General features: G+C 36.0%; 1 protein-coding gene across 1 annotated transcript in view; it reads right to left on the bottom strand.

Moving 5' to 3' along the window:
- Positions 1-13132, bottom strand: part of dock1 (dedicator of cytokinesis 1) — a 533069-nt gene extending 519937 nt beyond the window's left edge. The window contains exon 1 of the mRNA XM_061931733.1: positions 12850-13132. Coding sequence (XP_061787717.1) covers positions 12850-12892 — 43 coding nt within the window. The 5' untranslated portion in view covers positions 12893-13132. The remainder of the gene's footprint in view (positions 1-12849) is intronic.
- Between the last annotated feature and the right edge of the window lie 2713 nt (positions 13133-15845).

Below are 15845 nucleotides of genomic sequence, written 5' to 3'. Positions count from 1 at the left end.
ATATAAATTATATATATGAATGAGGTAGATCACCACGACTTATCAATTGAAAAGTAGCTCGCCTGCAGAAAAAGTGTGAGCACCCCTGTTCTAGAGTAAGATACAGTGTATTCAGTGTCATTTCAAAGTACTAATATTTGATCAAATAAAATAAAACCTTGTTTAAAATTATCTCTGTCATTTGTATTCATTGTTTGTTTGTTTTTTTTGTTTTTTAAAAAGTAGGGAAAAAAATGTGAAAAAGTGGTAAGTCGAATTCTTTGGGAAAAAATCGTAGATTTTATTTTCAGGCCATATTGCCAGGCCTACATAAATCTAATACATTTAGATTATAATTATATTTATTTTATTTTATAATAGTAGACAATTGATTTTACTATAACATCACCTCAGGGTCACAGTTCAAGAGACAAACTATGTGAACAAGCTTTCTGACTGGGGGAGCTGAAAAAAAACGTTCCAAGCCAATTAGGACAATGGGGAGACAAGAAATCTAAATTATGATAACAGCTAATTAAAATATGGTTATGTCGCTTCCAGGCATGCTAATGTGCCAAATGCATTGTGTGTTGTGTGAAGTTTAGTGTTCCATCATGTTGGATTAAAGTTAAAAGGAACTGTCCAACAAGAATGGATTTGTGGTTACCAAAACAAAAACTCTTACAGCAATGGACATAAAAAAAAACTGTGCCTGTTGCTCATGCACATCACACCACGCTGTCGTCAAACAAACACAAGGGTTGCACTCATGGCGGCTCACTGTTCACTTTGTGTGTTTTTGTACAGTTACAGTCCTTCTTTGATATTTGGTATTTCTTTGTTTAATACATCGCTACACGACAATAGTATTAGATTACTATGAGGTCTGAAACGCACCTCCGTCAGGATTGACAGAAACCAGACAGGCTGTGGGCTGAAAAAGGTTGGAGACCACTGATTAAAGACACATGGCTTGGGTTTGTGTGCGAACACAGTGTTTCAATTGCTACCACATTCTGGTCACTGACTGCACTCCCGAGATGTTTTTCTTGGGTGAAGGGGCGAAGGAGGCGTTCACTAATGACTTATGGTCTTTAGCGGAAAGACAAAACGTTGCTGTTGGATGCGTCACCGGCTGCTGATCTCTACCAAATGAGCATCAACCCAGGCTGTCGGTCTGTCAGGCCTGCAGACGACCACAAGCACCCTTTGGACGACAAGTTAGATGGTAAAGTTGAAGAAAAAACATCCCTAATGGAAGGTATGGCTGTTCAAAAAAGAGCTACGATTGAGAGGAAGGCCACAAAAAACTATCTGAAAAGCGTACTTTCCTGTCGAAGAACACTGGAGAGTCACGTGTTTGGTTAATAAAACATCGCAACAAAAATAGTTATTCATTGTAGTTACTTCTGTGAATGTTTTTCTACTTGTTGCTAAGCAGACTTTGAGATCTTACCTACACTTAGGGATCTGTTGATAAACAGCATTAATGATCAGCAGCGGTTAAACTCCTGACGGTTAGTATAACCATTTAAATTTAAATTATTGTAAAATTGTGATAACCGCACGTTGATCAACTCACAGAGCAGTGATACAGATCATTTACACGCTAGCACGCTAATAGCTGTCTAGCTTGCTTAAATGCTAACATTAATACCACAGACATTAACGTCTTTCTCCATTGACAAACGACATACCCCAGTCTTAACTTGTATAAACACATTGCTGTCTGAGCAACCAAGCTATTCAATTGTGCCCATTGAAACTACAAGCTATGCATTCTTAGAACAGAGTACTTAGAGGAGAATGACACAGAACAGAAGTGTCTACAACACGAAGTGAACACGTGTGATGTCACTGAAACAACACTCGTCTTGCCTTTATCATTAAAATACACTCTAAAACCTTTACAAACTAAAATAACATGGCTCTTCAGAAGCCATTTGCCATAACAATATTTAATGTGTCTTCTGCCAACAAAGTCTCCTTATTTTATGTAATGTTTACAATAAAACTCGGTTAAAAGATTTCAGTCTGTATAAGTACTTTTTCAGCACATTCAATAATACCATGATCATTTTGGTCAAAATAACCGTGATATGATTTTTCATATCGTTACAACCCAACCCGCACAAAGTAAAACCAATATAACGTCCATCTGATACAAGAATACATCAAAAATGCTCTATTATAAATAAACGACAACGCTCACTGTGGATTGTAGTTTACAGTGGGGTGTAGCGCTGGGCCAATAAAACGATATCAATATCACGATAGACATGTAACTGATATCAAAACAAAATGTGTTTGATAAACTATATACACACAGTACAGGCCAAAAGTTTGGACACACCTTCTCAGTCAATGCATTTTCTTTATTTTCATGACTATTTACATTGTAGATTGTCACTGAAGGCATCAAAACTATGAACACGTGGAGTTATGAACTTAACAAAAAAAGGTGAAATAACTGAAAATATGTTTTATATTCTTGTTTCTTCACTGAATGAGAAGGTGTGTCCAAATGTTTGGCCTGTACTGTAAATAAATAAATGATAAATGGGTTGTACTTGTATAGCGCTTTTCTACCTTCAAGGTACTCAAAGCGCTTTGACACTACTTCCACATTTACCCATTCAGACACACATTCACACACTGATGGAGGGAGCTGCCATGCAAGGCGCTAACCAGCACCCATCAGGAGCAAGGGTGAAGTGTCTTGCTCAGGACACAACAGACATGACGAGGTTGGTACTAGGTGGGGATTGAACCAGGGACCCTCGGGTCGCGCACGGCCATTTTTCCACTGCGCCACGCCGTCCCTGTAAATGTGTTTGATATAATTTATCAAACACTTTGTATTGATATCAGTGTATGTATATTAGGGATGTCCCGATCCAGGTTTTTGCACTTCCGATCCGATACCGATATTGTTTTTGCATTTCCGATCCGATACCGACCGATACCGATACTGACCGATACTGGCCTATCCGAGCATGTATTAAAGTTTAAAGTTATTTAGCCTACTTAGTTGTCAGAATCATGTTGAAAAGGGTTTTAGTACTCTTGATAACAACTAGCCAGCTGAATTAGGGGAGTTTGAATAATACACAATGGTTGGTAACAAGAAACTGACCTGTTTATTCAAGGATAAACACAAAATAGACAAAATTATACATGACAAACAGAAATGGCATCATTGAAACTAGGGCTGGGCGATATGGCCTTTTTTTAATATTGCGATATTTTAAGGCCATATTGCGATACACAATATATATCTCGATATTTTGCCTTAGCCTTGAATGAACACTTGATGCATATAATCACAGCAGTATGATGATTCTGTGTGTTTTGATTGATTGATTGAGACTTTTATTAGTAGGTTGCACAGTGAAGTACATATTCCGTACAATTGACCACTAAATGGTAACACCCGAATAAGTTTTTCAACTTGTTTAAGTCGGGGTCCACAATTGATTCATGATACAGATATATACTATCAGATATATACTATCATCATAATACAGTCATCACACAACATAATCACATTGAATTATTTACATTATTTATAATCCAGGGTGTGGAGGGGGGCGCCTGATGTAAGTGTCAAAAAGACAGTCAAAAGAGTTTGATATGAGAATAAATCTAAAGTTAAAATATAGGGTAGAAATGTACCCATTTGCAGGAAATGTAGTCATGATTTTCAAAATGTTCTTTCAAGGCTTGCATGTCTACATTAAAACATTCTTCTTCATACTGCATTAATATATGCTACTTTTAAACTTTCATGCAGAGAAGGAAATCACAACTAAAAAAATCACTATTTTTTTCATACGGTGTTGATGTGGAAATTTTTGCCTGGACATTTTGATGTTGTGGACGTGTGGCACCGAATGGAGATAAGCGTCTCAACGGATGTCACAATATTTGAACAATGATGACGAAAACTGTTGTCTCTGTCGTGTCCGTGTGTCGAAAATTGTTATGCGCTTATTTTTTTATTTGATTTTGTGCGTGGCATAGATTTGCCGTGCGCAGAGGACGCTTGAGCAGGCGCGCACCTTAGCGGCTGCGCTAGCATCACAGCTAACGTTAGCCATGCCGCTACCTCGCTCTCTGCTGGGAGAAGACGTATACGTATGTGACGTATGACGTGACAGTATGTGACGTGTGTAAGAAGGTGCGCTCGCTGTCTGTGAGAGGGAGACACAGGAAAGAGTGAGAAGAGCCTGTCGTGTAATGCCAGCAGCTAAAAGCAACTGCGTGAGAATTGTGGATGTGTTGAAGGTGTGCTGGAAAATGCGGAACGGAAATTACGGAGCAGCAGAAAAGTGGAATGTATTATTTAAATAGGTGCGTTGGAAAACACGGACCGGAGTTTTTTTTTAAACTGGATCTGGATCGGCATTTTCCCATGCCTTGCCGATACGCAATTTTTGGCAAATATCGGCAGCCGATCCGATCCAAATATCGGATCGGGACATCCGTAATATATATATATATATATATATATATATATATATATATATATATATATATATATATATATATATATATATATATATATATATTTGCTAAGACAAGCCTATGCGCTGTCTTAGCAAAACAGGAAGTAATCAGTAAGCAATCAATCGCGTAACAGTATCAACTATCTAGTTCGGTTGTTCCATCTTGCTGTTTTGATTGATTGATTGAGACTTTTATTAGTAGATTGCACAGTACAGTATATATTCCGTACAATTGACCACTAAATGGTAATACCCGAATAAGTTTTTCAACTTCGGGATCCACGTAAATCAATTCATGGTATCTATCTGTTGACTTTCTGCATGGAGTGAGAAGAGACAGTAAAAATGAGTGTTTGCAGAGAGCGAATAAATTGTGGCTAAAACAGGAAAAGTCACCTAGACAGTATGGCAGTTTTTGGGATTTTTTCCAAAACGGACCGTAGGCCTCCGCCGCACTCATCTTATGTTTTCTTTTCAACCCTTGTCCGTTCCCTATTTGAATGTACGGAAACAACAGGTAGAAGCTAAAGTGCAGGACTGTATAAATAAATCAAATAACAATACATAACAAATGTGCTACTTTAGAATAATAATTTGGTATAATAATATTTAAACAATAATTACGGCATTACATATATTCATTTTCATACTTAAATAAGAATAACAGACCAAATTAAATGCTACAAAGCCATTACTTCCTGGGAGTAAATCTTCTAAAAATTGTTCTCAGGTTTCTCTATCATGTTTACATTTTCTCACTTTGCACTCTTTTGTCACACTTTATTAAGCATTTCTTGCATAGTCCTTATTTTCTAACCTTATTTTCAAGAGGTTATTGTTAAGTGTTTATTGAGTTTGAGTTTGAGTTTAAGTTTATTTCAAACATGCAAGCATACAACATGATACATCACAATTTCCAGTTTCTCTTTTCAACATGTTCGAAAAGGAGTAGGAAGAAGCAGAGCTTATTTATTCCTACCCCTTGTCTTTTACATAACAGTTGCCAAAACTTTAGTTCACTTCCTGTTCTCAATTTATTCACAATATACTCCATAAGTAATCACAATAAAAATAAATAAATAATAATAATTGGTGAAGTAAGTTATATTTCATATGATGAGATAAGTAAGATTATTTTGAGAGTGAAAGAATGGATGAATTAAATAAATTCAGAATGTTTATCATGGTTCTTCTTCTTTGTACTTTGTAAACACTAAGTTTGAAGAGTTTCTTGAAGTGGATCATATTAGGTATTGTGATTTGTTTACATTGATTCTTTGAGTGTTTTCCATGGTTGTGTTGACAATTTCCTTTCCATTCTGCCTTATAGCTGAGGGAATTGTAATCAGAGGAAGGTTACATTTGAAATAAAAATGTTTACATTTCATAAATTCTTCTCCTGGTCCATATTTTCCATAGGTCATTAAAAATATCAATAATTATCAATACCAACCGATATGAAAATGTATATGATACAGTTTTCAGCCATATTGCCCAACACTAGTGGTGCGTACTGAAAGTGAGGTACTGTACAACTGTAAGTCTGCTTTTTGACATTTAAGGTTTCTGAAATTAATTGTTCTGCTTACTGCCTTAAAAATGCACACAAAAAAAACACAAAAGTATTTGAACGCTTTGGTTAGATGTAATCAGATTTAAAGGGGAAACAACAAATACACTTAGTTTGCTTCTTCATTAGATTGTGGTCATATATTATTTGTCATGAATTTCTGATTACTGACCCGCAGCGGCGACCACTGTAAAAAAGTCTGGTCTAGCCTGAGTCATGGTTTTGAAAATCTGTCCCAACTGAATTTGTAATTATTTACCCATTTTTCTACAGAATAACTCAGATACAGTAACACTAGCTATCAGTAGATAAGATAAGGACTGATTTTTGGTCTAGAACATCCATCCATCCATCCATTTTCTACCGCTTATTCCCTTTGGGGTTGCGGGGGGCGCTGGAGCCTATCTCAGCTACAATCGGGCGGAAGGCGGGGTACACCCTGGACAAGTCGCCACCTCATCGCAGGGCAGGTCTAGAACATATTTTCTTTTATTTATTATTTAAGTATTTATTGCCACCTTATGTTGTATATTTTAATATTAGACTTCTAGTACAAGCAATTGGATTTATTTTACCCTGCCACATCTATTTATATTTGCGTTTGACTCTCTGTCCTACTGTTACCATTGCCAAATACATGTTTTTTGTCAAACCATCTCTTTAGTTTATCAATTTCTTCTGTTGGCTTCCGTGTGTTGGCTTCCTGGACAAAATGTGCCGCATTGTAAATCATATTCATATCAATTTAAGTCCTTTGTGACTTTACAGATGTCAGATAAGATATATTTAGAGCTGTAAAACTTGTTTGCTTAGCTTCACATATTGCTTCCCGTTAGACAAGTAGATACTTACCCAGGTCAAGACCAACCTTCTAATGCCATACCATTCTAATTAGTTGATTAAGATTTTACGAGTGTGTCAATTGCTTTTGTTAAGTCCATTAACACTGCAGCTGCACACTGATCTGTTGCATTGGTAATTACTTCTGTTATTTCGATTGGAATCAATGTTTAGATGTTAGCTCTGTATCTGTATTGGTTGTTCGCAAGCATTCCACTTTTATTCATGAATTTGTCCAATCTGTTGATAATTTTTCAATGATTTTAGAAAACTGTGGAATTAAGGAAACAGGTGTATAGTTTGTCAACTGGTATTTGTCTCCAATCTTATAATTCGGTGCAACTTTTGCTCTGTTCATTTTGTTTGGGAATTTACCTGTTGGAAATGAGAGGTTGCTGATACATGTTAAGAGTTATGAGATCTCCTTAATAACCATGTTTTTGTAATTTCCATATCAATTACTTCAATTTACATTAATTCACGATTTTGATTATTTTTTCTTCTGTCACGTCCATGAGAATCATTGATTTGGGATGATGTCATTCAAGTCCTGAACTGACTTAGGATCTGCAATATTTTATTCCAGATTTGGTCCAATATTTACAAAGTAGTCATTGAAGCTTTCAACCACTTCATTAATTTTGTCATTTTTCACGTTTCCATCTAAGAAGTATTTTTTTGTTCCTGTCTAATAGTTGACTGTAATATTATTTCTTACATGCTCATAAGATACTAGTTAGCTTGTTTTTACACGTTTTGTACTCATTTTCAGCCTCTGAAGATTTTTGTGTTATAAATGTTCTATACAATGTATTTTTCTTGTTGCTTGCGTTTTTCAATCCCTATGTCATCCATACTTGATTCTTCTTCTTCTGTTTCTTACTAAAGTTTTTTCCATGGACAATTCTGGTCATACTGGCATGTGATTTTAACTTAATGAAAAAGTCTGAAAATAAGCTGGGGATCTGGGGGCCGCAGGTTAATGTAAATTGAAGAAATTGATATGGAAATTACAAAAAAAATGGTTATTAAGGAGAGCTCAGAAATCTTAACATGTATCAGCAACCTCTCATTTCCAAGGGTTTTTACAGCAATTGAACATGCAAAAATGTGCAAAAAAAGCACAATTTAAAGATGTTTTAGTGTTTAAAGAATTTAAAAATGATCAACAGGGTTTACATAAACATATACCCCATTCAACCAAATGAATCACTATGTCTGTTTCAGTCACTATGTTATTTAGTCACACAGTAATTACAACTTGTGTTCACATCCACAGGAACCACATGGGTTAGCCTACTCTATACAGTATTTACAATGTTATTAGTGTTCACTTCACAGCCACAGATGGTTCATCTAGTTATTTACACATTACTTTGGTTCATTCACACATTGCCTTGGTATTGTTGCTTTGATGGCTCTGACATGAGCCTTTGTGGCAAATTTCTGAGCAGCCTAAATGTTCCTTTTTGTTTCTGCTTTAGTGGATTCTGCCTTGGATTTTATAGACAATTTCTGTCTCTTCGACTCCCTCTCCTCTTCTAACTGCTCCAAATGCAAAAATCATAAAGAGAACAAACAATGTTTATTCTATTAGCTAAAAGTATTTTGAAAAATACTATATGCTTCATCTTACATCATTTTGACTGTACAAATTGTCCCAACTTTGTTCTCTCAGATCATTCTTCAAAGCATTCATACTTTTTTCTGTGAATAGTCTTCGGAACGTCTTTCTGTCATCCACGTTCCTCCTGTAGTTTACGTCATAGTTTGTGAAAACAGGTAGATGATCACTGATGTCGGTTATGAGCAGACCACTTGTAGTACTGTTGTCAAAATCATTAGTAAATATATTGTAAATAAGCGGGCATAGAGGGCTTTGATTCTGCTTGGTCTTGTAATTTTACGATATAAATTTATGCCACAGCAGGGGTGTCCACACTTTTTGTAGCGAGGGTCGCATACAGAAAAATTTAAAAATGCGGGGGCCAATTTGATACATTTTGTATATTAAAGATGATAAAACCAATGCAATGTTAATCAATACATGCTAAACTATATGAACAAAATATCAAAATCTTAGCTTTGTGTTATCGCTAACAAAACACATTTTAATCTAACCCCCTTAAGATACCTAATTTCTTCTTATTATCAAACTCTTCTAATATGATTATTATTCCACAAACTAAAGCTTTTTTGAGGGCTTTCGCACAATCAAAAACGTATAATGCAAGAATTTTGTATACATTTTTGAAGTAATTTGGACACTTGTATGTGTTCTTAGTTTTTTGTGTAATGTTCTAATCTGGTATGTTTATTTTGTTTTTAAAATATGTCGCCGGCCAATAAAAAAATTAGCTGCGGGCCACAATTTAGCCATCCTGTGTTATACATTGTATCAATAGTCTTTTGCCAATTGGGGTTCAAAAGGTTGATATTGAAAATCAATATACAACTACAAACTTCAAGTATGTATGACTTCTTTATTTTTACAATAATTTTGTTAAAGTGCATATGTTCTAAAACCAAATCATCAGCATAACACTATCAGACTGTTCTTCTATTGTACAATGGAGCAGTAACGTTTGACATGTTTTATAGATACTAACGCCATACTCTGCACATTGGCCAGCCATTGACCAGTTAGTTAGTTAGTTAGTTAGATAGATAGATAGACAGATAGACAGACAGACAGATAGACAGATAGACAGATAGATAGATAGATAGATAGATAGATGGATAGATATACTTCTATTATATTGTTGCTCTGCAGGTTTTTACATACAGTAACAGAAGTAATGAAAAACTAAAAATGAGTAATACATAATATATATTGCGCACTAACGATTACACTATCTGTAAAATAAAACACTCCTAACAATCATATTGCACACCAAGAAAAGGATGACAGTAATCACGTAAGTGCGTTGTAAAGTCTTATGGCTGTGGGTAGAAAAGACATGCCGTAGCGCTCCTTCTTGCACTGTGGATACAACAGTCTAATGCTGAAAAAGCTTGAAAAGGTGCATGAGTGAGAGGGATTGGGCATTATAGATGTCAACTTCGTCAACAGCCTTCTGTCGACCACATTTTCAATGCTGTTTAGTGGGCAGCCTAGGACAGAGTCAGCTCTCTTAATCAGTTTATTAAGTCTGTTCCGGTCTCTGACAATGCTGCCCCAAACCCAGAAAACGATAGCATAAAGTGCGGAGTCGTGACACCTTAGTCTCCTCAAGAGGTACTGTATTACCTGCGCAATATAATAACCAGTGCACCATAAAATGTGCCTTCACAAGAGATAATGCTGATTTTTCATTGATGTTTGCAGTGGTCTCGTGCAGATTCTAATGTTCTAGTTGGAGTGTTAGGAGTGTTTTATTGACGTCATTTATATTTTACTTTTTTATCCTATTAGTTATGCAAGATTTTCCATCCATCCATTTTCTACCGCTTGTCCCTTTCAGGATCGCGGGGGGTGCTGGAGCCTATCTCAGCTGCATTCGGGCAGAGAGCGGGGTACACCCTGTATGCAAGATTTTATTTACTTATATTTTATTTATTTATTTACTGTATACATATATATACTTTTTTTTCTCTATTATTCTTCATATGTCTTACTTGTATTTTATTCTTTCTTGCTACACATGGTTCTTACTATTTTACAAGTTTTATTATTTTTATTTTCCAACGTTCCTCAGATGAGCCATCCATCTCAGGGGTTATCGGCCATGCTTGTGGGGGCGCTTCTGTGTCAGCGTCCTGGTGGCCATGGTCCGATGGTGCAGATGGCTCCTGTGATAGTGTTTACTCACATGTCTCCTCTGTACTCAGCCATGCAATCATTGGTCCATATAGTTGCATATGTGTGTATGTGTGTTATTTTTTTGTTTTTGTTTTTGTTTTTTAATTATATCAACAAAAAAACACTACACTTACAATTACTGTACCAACCCAAAAAACCTCCCTCCCCTCATTCACACAACAGGTTTGTTTCTTTCTGTTATTAATATTCTGGTTCCTACAATATATAACAATACAGTCTGCAAGGGATACAGTCCGTGAAGCACGCATGATTGTGCGTGCTGCTGGTCCACTAATAGTACTAACATTTAACAGTTCATTTTACTCATTTTCATTCATTACTAGTTTCTATGTAACTGTTTTTTGTATTGTTTTACTTTCTTTTTTATTCAAGAAAATGTTGTTTTATTTATTTATCTTATCTTATTTTATTATTATTTTTAAAAAGGACCTTATCTTCACCAGACCAGGTTGTCAGTGAAATTAGATAGTTTAAAGGGTTCTTAAAACCAGGTCCAGTCCAGATTCCACTGAAGCAGACAAAAAGGCGATTCAGAGGGTCATAAAGTCTGCACAAAAAATCATCGGCTGCCCCCTCCCCTTCCTGAAGGATTTACACAACTCCCGCTGCCTCAACAGAGCAAAAAGCATTACCAAGGACAGCACACACCCTGGCTTCCACCTGTTCCACCTGCTACCATCGGGCAGGCGCTACAGGTGCATCAGAGCCAGAACAAACACTCTTTCCCAGAGCTGTCACCATCTTGAACTCTAACTTATAATAATAATTCACCCCTATACAATACCCTACCCTAATGCCCTACTGTGCAATATTACCCTTCGAGTGCAATACGTCCGACACTGATTGTTATTTATTACTCCGGTACTCTTTGTCTTGTTCTGTATATTGTACAGTATTTTGTATTTCTATAGTGTTTTGTATATTGTACAGGATTGCTTATTATTTATATCGGATAGTAGTCTGTTTATTTCCAGTTAGTTTTTTTCTTTATTGCCTGTTGTGTAATTTATTTTATTTTATTATTTATTTATTTTTACCCCATATTTGTTCCCACTAACGCATCTTAAGTTGGAGTCCTTAATCTCGTTATATGCAAATATAATGACAATAAAGTCCATTCTATTCTAGATTGTATGTGTGTGTTTGGTATCTGTGTCCGTGCGTACGTATGTATGTATGTGGGGGACGGCGTGGCGAAGTTGGTAGAGTGGCCGTGCCAGCAATCGGAGGGTTGCTGGTTACTGGGGTTCAATCCCCACCTTCTACCATCCTAGTCACGTCCGTTGTGTCCTTGGGCAAGACACTTCACCCCTTGCTCCTGATGGCTGCTGGTTAGCGCCTTGCATGGCAGCTCCCGCCATCAGTCTGTGATTGTGTGTGTGAATGGGTGAATGTGGAAATACTGTCAAAGCACTTTGAGTACCTTGAAGGTAGAAAAGCGCTATACAAGTATAACCCATTTTAACTTTGTGAAGCAATTTGCATTTTATTTAATGTATTAAAAGCGCTCTATAAATAAAGCTTGATTGATTAAAAACAGTATAAAACAACTTTGCATTGTTACACTGATGCAAACAACATTGTTATACAAAATTAATATTTCAGTATGTGCAATATATTTGATTTATTTTGCACAATGTCATAGTTTTACCCAGATTTATGCGTTTGTTTACATGTTTATATGATAGCACTGCAGTGATATGTGATGCTAAAGAAGAGGTGTGGTAGCTTTGAACATGGCACCAACATGTCTGGCTGAGATGTGGAAGTGGAACGATCACGCCAAACCGCCAACAAAGTAAAAGTGAGACAAAATAGGGCAGAAGTGGTGTAAAGTTGAGTAAAAGTTGTGTCCAAGTTAGCCAAGTTAAGACCGGGGAGGCCCATCCATAAAGACAGGAAAACAGCAGCGAGGCGCGCCTCGAACAATTCCCAGCGTCTCCCTCAAGACTTTCCATCTATTGGGAATTCCACAGTAAAACTTTTATCTCCAAATGAAACATTTTCCAACACCGACACATCCCCTTCATTGCCAGCGGGAGAAGAGCGGACGAAGACGGTCAAACTTGTTCGATCTGAGAGCTAAACGGCGCTAACGATGGAGCGGAGATTTATTATTTTTTACTCACCGACGCCGTACTTTTCCTTCTTGGTGGGCACCCAGCGAGACATCCTCCAACCTCCTCCGGTTTCCACAAGGCCCCGGTAGGAGTCCTGAGTGCTCTCGAATGCCGGACTTTTTGCTTTACTTTTGGCCGAGAGTTGTGGAGCTACTCGGGGCAGCCATCTTTTTTTTTCCGATGACAGGAAACTCCAGCAGGGGGACCAAAGGGACTAACTTTTCCCACCCGGAGGGCGTCATAGATTAAAATATAGCGGGATATTTTCTTTTTTTTAAACACCATTACAACATTTTTAACGTTTTTAAATATACACATTTTTTACAGCACAATTCATGTGTGGCGTACAGGGGCGCTGCTACTTCTTTTGAGGCCTCAGGGAAATGTATCGACAAAGTAAAAACATTATATATTTGCGTTTAAAAAACAAATATTGTATATTATTTTTTTATGTTTCCTTGAAAGCACCTTTATTTAGGCTTTGTTTAACACAAAAGTAGCATGAAATTATGGTCAAATAAAAAAATTTGTTTTGCTACATTTCTGAAACTTTTGACCGGAATTATTCTTTCTAAGGTGACTCAGTGAGATTTTTAATTTAATATTGTAAAAAGAAAATATTATATATATTTTTTTTAAGTTACATTTTTGTGTGTTTTACCGACTAAGAGTTGTGGAACTACTCGGGACAGCCATCGTTTTTCCCCCCGATGACAGGAAACTCCAGCAGGGGCACCAAAGGGACTAACTTTTCCCACCCGGAGGGCGTCATAGATTAAAATATAGCGGGATATTTTCTTTTTTAAACACCATTACAACATTTTAAACGTTTTTAAATATACACATTTTTTACAGTAACTTGATAATAGCACAATTCCTGTGTGGCGTACAGGGGCGCTGCTACATCTTTTGAGGCCTCAGGGAAATGTATCAACAAGGTAAATACATTATATATTTGCGTTTAACAAACCAGTATTTAATTTTTTATTTTTTTATTTTTTATTTTTTTATGTTTCCTTGAAAACACATTTCTTTAGGCTTTGTTTAACACAAAAGTAGCATGAAATTATGGTCAAAAAATAAATAAAAACATTTTTGCTACATTTCTGAAACTTTTGAGTGAAATTATTCTTTCAAAGGTGACTTAGTGAGATTTTTAATTTAATAATGTATAAAAATGTATTATTTTTTTTTTTTAAGTTACATTTTTATGTGTTTTACCGACCGATGACAGGAAACTCCAGCAGGGGGACCAAAGGGACTAACTTTTCCCACCCGGACAGGGCCGGCCCGTGGCATAGGCCGTATAGGCAAATGCTAAGGGCGCCGTCCATCAGGGGGCGCCACGCCAGTGCCACAAATGTTGGGAGAAAAAAAAAAAGAAAAAAAGTTGGTACTATTATTTCTAAATACAAAAAATAATCCCACGTTAATTAAAATGCAAAGTAAAGCCTATTTATAGAAATATTATTTGTTACAACATTACGCTAAAAGTTCTAAGTGTTGTACGTGCATATAAATGTTTGTATTAGGTCTCTCTCAAGCAGGTGTTTTTTGTTTACATTGTTATTGCCTTCTGGTTAGCTAATGTTTGCCCTGCAGGTAATAGTCACTTTTCCACCCCTTTATATATTACGTATAGTTGTAAGTAAAAGAAAAGGTCAAAGACAAAGCTATTCGGGTTCTTGTGAGTATATACACTTCACTGCCGATGTGGGGGGGCGCCACCTAAAATCTTGCCTAGGGCGCCAGATTGGTTAGGGCCGGGCCTGCACCCGGAGGGCGTCATAGATTAAAATATAGCGGGATATTTTCTTTTTTAAACACCATTACAACATTTTAAACGTTTTTAAATATACACATTTTTTACAGTAACTTGATAATAGCACAATTCCCGTGTGGCGTACAGGGGCGCTGCTACATCTTTTGGGGCCTCAGGGAAATGTATCAACAAGGTAAATACATTATATATTTGCGTTTAACAAACCAGTATTTCATTTTTTTTAATGTTTTTTTTTTTTTTAATGTTTCCTTGAAAACACATTTATTTAGGCTTTGTTTAACACAAAAGTAGCATGAAATTATGGTAAAAAAAATAAAAAATAAATAAATAAATTTTTGCTACATTTCTGAAACTTTTGAGTGAAATTATTCTTTCAAAGGTGACTTAGTGAGATTTTTAATTTAATCATGTATAAAGATGTATTATATATATTTTTTAAGTTACATTTTTGTGTTACCGACCGATGACAGGAAACTCCAGCAGGGGGACCAAAGGGTCTAACTTTTCCCACCCGGAGGGCGTCATAGATTAAAATATAGCGGGATATTTTCTTTTTTAAACACCATTACAACATTTTAAACGTTTTTAAATATACAAATTTTTTACAGTAACTTGATAATAGCACAATTCCTGAGTGGCGTACAGGGGCGCTGCTACATGTTTTGAGGCCTCAGGGAAATGTATCAACAAATTAAAAACATTATATATTTAGGTTTAACAAACCAGTATTTTATTTTATTTTTTAATATATTTTTTTATGTTTCCTTGAAAACACCTTTATTTAGGACTTGTTTAACACAAAAGTAGCATGAAATTATGTTGACTTTTGTAAACTTTTGACTGAAATGATTCTTTCCAAAGATGACTTAGTGAGATTTTTAATTTAATCATGTATAAAAATGTATTATATATATGTTTTTAAGTTACATTTCTGTGTGTTTTACCGACCGATGACAGGAAACTCCAACAGGGGGACCAAAGGGACTAAATGTTCCCACCCGGAGGGCGTCATAGATTGAAATATAGCGGGATATTTTATTTTTTAAACACCATTACAACATTTTAAACGTTTTTAAATATACACATTTTTTACAATAACTTGATAATAGCACAATTCCTGAGTGGCGTACAGGGGCGCTGCTACATGTTTTGAGGCCTCAGGGAAATGTATCAACAAGGTAAATACATTATATATTTGCGTTTAACAAACCAGTATTTATTT

The sequence above is a fragment of the Nerophis lumbriciformis genome, linkage group LG39, assembly GCF_033978685.3.
Source record: "Nerophis lumbriciformis linkage group LG39, RoL_Nlum_v2.1, whole genome shotgun sequence".
Lineage (NCBI taxonomy): Eukaryota > Metazoa > Chordata > Actinopteri > Syngnathiformes > Syngnathidae > Nerophis > Nerophis lumbriciformis.
This window is presented reverse-complemented; position numbering and strand designations above follow the sequence as displayed.